At 32.2% G+C, this 6,755-nt stretch overlaps 1 protein-coding gene across 1 annotated transcript; it reads right to left on the reverse strand.

Annotated features, from left to right (window-relative positions):
* Window positions 1-4,727: 4,727 nt before the first annotated feature.
* Window positions 4,728-6,321, reverse strand: LOC110097254 (DNA mismatch repair protein MSH6-like). Its single transcript, XM_028692895.1, has 4 exons — window positions 6,117-6,321; window positions 5,578-5,839; window positions 4,953-5,082; window positions 4,728-4,869 (listed from the first exon to the last, which is right to left on the reverse strand). Exons 1-3 carry the CDS (start codon window positions 6,171-6,173, stop codon window positions 5,057-5,059), a joined length of 345 nt encoding a protein of 114 aa, XP_028548728.1. The 5' UTR covers window positions 6,174-6,321; the 3' UTR covers window positions 4,728-4,869; window positions 4,953-5,056.
* Window positions 6,322-6,755: the final 434 nt, after the last annotated feature.

Here is a 6,755-nt window from a genome sequence, read left to right on the forward strand (position 1 = left end):
TATAGTGGTTATTATTATTATGATTATTTTTCATTATCTAATATAATATATTGATATTTTATAATGTACTGATACTTTATGAAATGATATTTCTCATAACAACAATCAATTTTAATCTTCATTTTAATATTCTTTGTAATATGAGTGTCATCTCCATGATGCATCTCTAAAAAAATGAAAAATTATTACGTGCGGTGTCTCGGCGCATCTGGAGGTCAATCTGGATGCACCACGTCACCCAATAAATAGTGCATTGAGTGACGTGGCGCATCTGTATTGACCTTCAAACAAGTCCAAACTAGCCTCCGGACTCCGCAATAAATGATAGAGTATTGATGATAAAATTATGTCTATATAGATGAATATCAAATATTTTACTATGCCCATTAAATCTCTCAGTCAGATCATGAAATACATCAATGACTCATTATTTTCTTTAGTATTAGCATATTGCGACAGTACGAAGAGCAATATATCTTCATAAGTATTCTTAAATATTTCTTTACTATTAGCATAGGCTTTGTTTGTGATGGCTTTCTTACTGTTTCTTAAAACAGTTTTTTAATATTAAAAAAAATCAATTTTTATACTAGAAAGCTGCTTTAAAAAATAATAAAATACCGTTTGATATAAAATATATTTGAATTTATGAATTTCTTAATTCGTAAATTTCATGAGCATTTCTAAAATGCAACAAATATACCACAATTTTTAGCTTGATTTATTGAATTGATTAGTTATGTAATATGCTAGCTCTTTTAACTCTTCATACTCTAAAAAAAGCTGCCTGACTTATAATTGAAGTGACGAAAAACTAGAGCTAAATGTTTTTATATTTACAGCCATTGAATTGGAGGCATTTTTAAATATTAACTATTGTAAGATGCGAGTTATTGTCACGACCCAACCCGAAAGTTCAAATAACGAGATTAGAACAAATGGTTGGACAATTGATTAAATTTCAATCACTAACTAATTATTTCTAATATACCAAAATATTAACATTTTAAAATTAAATATTATAAATACCTTTCACTCAGATTGTCACATCTTTTGTCATAATCCGACCCGGAGGCTCGAATGAACGTGACGGGAACAGATGGTCGGACGGTTGATTAAATTTCAATTACTAACTAACTATTTTCAATACATAGAAAGAGTCAATAAAACTTTAAAATTTTAAAATCAAATATTATAAATACCTTTCTCTCGGAGCATCACGTCTATGATATACATTTTTTTCTTTTATGCTCATTTTAGCTAATTAAATTATACATATATATGTAATTATTTTTCAATGGAAAGAGAGTCATAACATAACTCAATAACTAAATACTGCTTCTAAAATTATAGTAACACAAGGACTTTGAAACAATATGCTTGCTCATTTTTAAATATAAATTTCTTCCATTTAATTTCATTTTATCATAATCATCGCTATTATGCATTTAACATATCTTTATTTTTTTTGTAAATAATATAGCCGTCACATAAAACATCATCTAAATTGTACCAATGAAGTTACTCCTTACAAAAAAATTTGAAGTTACTCCTTTTCCATTTTATTTTTCTTTTTTCCATAATATTTTCTATTTGCGTGCACGAATACATTGAGTTCCCATCCAGTACTATAAGAGAGTGCTCCACCATTCAACTTGCGCATGCAAACATAAATATATAGCCAATTCATTCATATAACATTCATTTACTTTCTATGAAAAGTATAAATCATAACATATAATTTTTTTAAATATATAATTCTTAAAATAATTATAGAGTATTTTACTAATTAAGATTTCAGTTATTATTAAATTTTATGATACATGTTGCTCTCTCTCTCTCTCTCTCTCTCTCTCTCTCTCTCTCTCTCTCTCTTCCCAATTAGCTAAATAAAGCATGTAATTGTTATGGCATTTAATTGATTTCTAAAAGTGCTTATTTTATCACTTAAATTAATGACAAAATTTATTCTCTTTGTTCTAGATAAAAAATTTATTATTTCATCATTACTATTAGATTTCCATATTAATTTATTGATATAATTTAATGATATCTCTCTAAGAAAATATCCTTTTATTTTCAAAGCTTAAATTTTACTTCAAAAGAATTTATTTTAGTGCTTATAACATTTAATTAAATAAAATCTCTTATATATTAAAAATTTAGACACATGCTTCTTTCTCTCTCTCCCTCTCTCTCTCACTCTCCATTTTACTATAAATATTAATCTAATGATTAAACTCTCAAAAATTAAATTATTGTATAAAATTCCAATACATATTGAAAAAATAATTTATTGTCTTTTTAAGTTTCCTGCCTTCAGTTTCCAAAAAACGCGATGGAAAGCTCCTTCAATTGCTTCATCCATTTCAACATCTTCGCATTCTTCACGCGACTCGCGCAAGACAGGGTATTATAGTTATCAATACATTTTCTTTGTCATGAATTTCATTTTTAGCCCTAACACATAGGAAGAATAAAAAAACCTCACCCGTTTATTAATTTTAGATAGATTAGAACTAGGATTATAATCTATAATAAATTCTTTAATATTCTATAAAGGCTTTCATATTTATAACATATATGTCCATAACATCAACCTCTAAATATTGTATGTTTAGATTACTTAATTATTATCATAATATATCCACATTATCATCAAATCAGTGAAAGATTGTGAAATAAGTTATCTTTAATCATCCTCATTCACATAAAAATTTATAATTTTTTTTTAAATCAATAGACATAAAAAATCAATGTTGAATGAATAAGAATACCTAATTCAACAAATCTTACAAGAGGTTCCAAACAAATAGTTAGAGCATCAATATCTCATTGAAAAGGACATCAATAGGACCCACATCATCTCAAGCTAATGATAGGACCACAGCATTTATAACTGGCAACAAAACTGATGCCATGCAATGATGCCAAAGAAAGCCTGAGGTTCATCTTGTAAAATCATTCTGTATGGATACGGATACGGACGCCGTTCAAAGGTGAATCATGACATGCCACGTTAATTTTTTATTGCATATGCAATCATCTACCGACGTATACCAGATGACATGGCACGTTCTGATTCACCTCCGAACCGTTCGATGTCAACACATAATAATTTCTTAGTTGCAACAGTATTTGAATTTAAAATTTCACCGGTTAGAATAATTTTTATTGTTATTACTTATTAATGATGCCAAAGAAAGCGACAACACGCTAGATGAAGTTCGTCTTGTTAAATTATTTTGTACAGACGTCATCCGGAGGTGAATCATAACATACCACTTTGATTTTTTATTGCATCTGCAACCATCTACTGACATATACCGGATGACATGACACGTTCTAATTTACCTCCTTACCGTTTGATGTCAACACATAATAATTTCTTAGTTGCGACGGTATTTGAATTTGATATTTTAAGGGTTATGTGAATAAATGGTGAAATTTATGCTAAATATATAAATGATGAAAATTTTCGGTGCGATTTATGTAAAGCACCCAATGCAAATTAATCAACAATAAACACGAACGTTCAATTCAATTGATATGACAAAACGATATTACAAAAACCTCTTATTTTATTCAATTTAGGTCATATTTTATAAACCCCCGTGTCGTAAGATTTACACCATTTATTAATTAAAAGGATTAACGATTCCCAGCGGCACTGATTATCTAAACCGAGTGAATATTCAATAAAAAAGCTATTGGGTAAGGAACGAACTTTTATTAGGTCCGGTGTAAGGACGTAGAGAAACATCCAATTGGAGGCAAAATTTCGCAAAAAAACTCGATATTTGCTCGGTATTGCTAGGTATTATTTGATAATAATGAGGAATACCGTTCTGTGAAGCCGAGCTATATTGAGCAATACCGAATTGTACCGAATTTTTTCTAGGAAAAACTCGGTACAACTTCTGTATAACTCAATATAGCTCGGTATAACTCGGTATTGGGTCTTCACGTGATGGTATCCATCGTTATTGTTTGGTATTGCTCGGTATTTGCTCAGTATTTCTCATTTTTTTGGCGTGATTTGGCCTCCGACCGAACGTTCCACTACGTCCGGTCGGAGGACGTAATAATTGTTCGTAAGGAACACCCATAGGCACCAACACCAATCTGATCATCTCCAATAAAATATCTTCACGTCTACATTAACCGTAAAGGCACGGCTCAAAAACAAAACAAAACATTCAACGCTCATACTCATACTGACTGTTTGAAGTAACTTCAGAATTGTTAAAAAGAATAAAAGATAATTTGAAAGAAGCAATGGACATAAAATATTTTTTTACTCCTAAAAAAATTACATAATAATTTTCGTGCAGTTAAAGTACTTAGAAAATTTGATTATAAAATATTATTTCTCAATTATCATCACCAAAAATTCAAAAATAGAGAAGAAAAAGCATTAATCAAATGAAATACAAAATTAAGGTTTCGTTTGGGACGGTTTTTTGATGCTTCTTAAAACAACTTTTTTGTATAAAAATTTTAATTTTTTTACTACAAAGTTGCTTTAAAAAACAATAAGAAAGCCGTCCCAACCGGAGCCTAAGAAAATGAAAAGCTGCACCAAAACGATCAAGTGACACTAACCATTAATGTAGCAAGCCATAACCACTCGACATCAGCTTTCTACCAATAGCAACAGAGTACTCTGTTGGATCTCTCTGAGCATACTCATATTAACGACCTGAGAATCCCTCCCATCCTTCCAGGTCTCTGCAACGTTCATCAAATATTGAATGGCAGATATCTCTTTATCTTTCAGGAAACTTCGACCGCGTTGGCGATTACTATAAATACCCTCAAAATCATTTGATTTTGCCATGGCTTTCTGAATAACCGAGAGGGGTATTCCTATATACTCAACAAGCAAATAAAAGCCATCAAGCAGGCAATATAAATATAAAAAAGTATAAGAAAATTGAAGGGCGCAATACCAGCCAGGCGAGCAACATTTACGCCATAGCTTTTGGGACAAGAACCAAGGGTCAGTTTGTAAAGGAATGTGACTTCTTCCACGCCGTCTAATCCCTTTCCTACTTTACAAGCCATATGACACACGGATACCTGAAAATACAAATGGCGTATTCACATATTTTGACTCTCTAGTGAATGGCAAATTTTATCTGCGGACACGTCCGAATTTGCTGCGTTTTTATTGCGTTTGTGATGTATTTTTGTAAAAAGGCAGCTAATACACAATTTTAATTGCATATTAGTTTCCCTTTTGATGCCCTTTAATTGAATATTTGAAAAGCGCAACAAAAGGACAGCAAATACATAATGAGTAAGATATTTGTTGCACTTGTGCTGTATTTTTACAAATACTCACAAAATGGTAGCTAATATGCAATTACAATTGTGTATTAGCCGCCCTTTTGCAAAAATACATAAAAAATACAATAAAAGCGCAACAATCCGGACGCAAGCTTGCGTCCGGTGTCCGCACAGAATAATTTGCCCTAGTGAATGGATAATATTTGAGTAGACAAATTATATTTATTACTTTAGGCTCTTTAACAAAATCTGCTGCTAAGCAATGGTAATGAGTGGAGAACATGCCCCTACAGTCAGTTTCATGAACCAGATACTGTAAAACAGATCCAGCAATTGCTTGTCCATCAGAAGTAGATGTTCCCCGACCAAGTTCATCAAGTGCTACAAAGGAATGTCGGGTCGCAGAAGACAACACAGATGCAGTTTCTGAAAGCTCGGTCAGGAATGTGCTTTGGCCAGTGATAATGTGATCTCTTGCTCCCATGCGGACAAAGATGCGATCAACAGGTGAGAGCTCGAAGCTCTCTGCTGGAACATCAGCTCCAATCTAGGTAGATAATGAATTAAATTAGCAAGTGAGTGTCGAACTAAGGCTTCGTTTGGGAATGTTTTTTTATTGCTTCTTAAAGGGACTTTCTAGTACAAAAATTAAAATTTCTATACTAAAAAGCCGCTTTAAGAAACAATAAAAAAGCCGTCCCAAACGAAGCGGAAGTAAAATCCAAGCCATTACAAAAAGGGTAAGTTAGTAATGAAGCTGAAGGGGATTGGAACTTTCAAACTCATATAAAAGTTGATAACTAAGATCAAGAACTGGGCAATACCTGTGCTAAGATTATAGACATGCAAACTTGACGAAGAAGCGTTGATTTACCACCCATATTAGGACCAGTGAGAAGAATAAAACTGGCTTGTTCAATTCCACCAATACTGACATCATTGGGGACGAAGGAGCCCTTTCCTAAAGCATCAATCCTGAGAGTAGGATGTCCCAAGCTTTTACCATACAAGAAGGGAGTGGTGATATTGCCTGAATCCTTTATATCTTTGATAACTGGCCGGCATGTAGGCCCTTCATAATAGTCGCCAGCAATTGCGAGACTGATTAAAACGTCTAATTCTGCAATAAGAATCAGATGTCCTCAGTAATGCAGTGAAATGGATTTCATAAACATAAAATTTCAAAAGTAAAGAAGAGAAATGGAATGCTACTGAAGAAATCTATATTTAGCAGATATCAAAATGATGGTGCCACAAAATTCAAGCCATTAAAGGATTTAAGTTCAGAATAGGGAGTTAAATTATGACTCTTACTACAGTCTAGTCCAATGTGTTGCATACTTGAATAAATACATTGAAATGAAGCGCACAAGCAATCAGAAGAGAAGAAGAAAGGGTGACATGCGGACTCCTATCCCTTTGTAATAACAGACTATAGTGCTAGTCAGAGTTCTAAAGGCACA

Source organism: Dendrobium catenatum, unplaced genomic scaffold (assembly GCF_001605985.2).
Source record: "Dendrobium catenatum unplaced genomic scaffold, ASM160598v2 fragScaff_scaffold_183, whole genome shotgun sequence".
In the NCBI taxonomy this organism is placed as follows: Eukaryota; Viridiplantae; Streptophyta; class Magnoliopsida; order Asparagales; family Orchidaceae; genus Dendrobium; species Dendrobium catenatum.

Bases quoted from the DNA above. Each gene is read 5' to 3' on its own strand.
- LOC110097254 (XM_028692895.1), bottom strand. From the start codon at position 6,173: ATGGGTGGTAAATCAACGCTTCTTCGTCAAGTTTGCATGTCTATAATC. The intron at 5,840-6,116 runs GTATTGCCCAGT...TTATCTACCTAG, and splicing joins TGTCTATAATCTTAGCACAG to ATTGGAGCTGATGTTCCAGC. The intron at 5,083-5,577 runs GCATGTTCTCCA...TTGTATTTTCAG, and splicing joins TCATGAAACTGACTGTAGGG to GTATCCGTGTGTCATATGGC.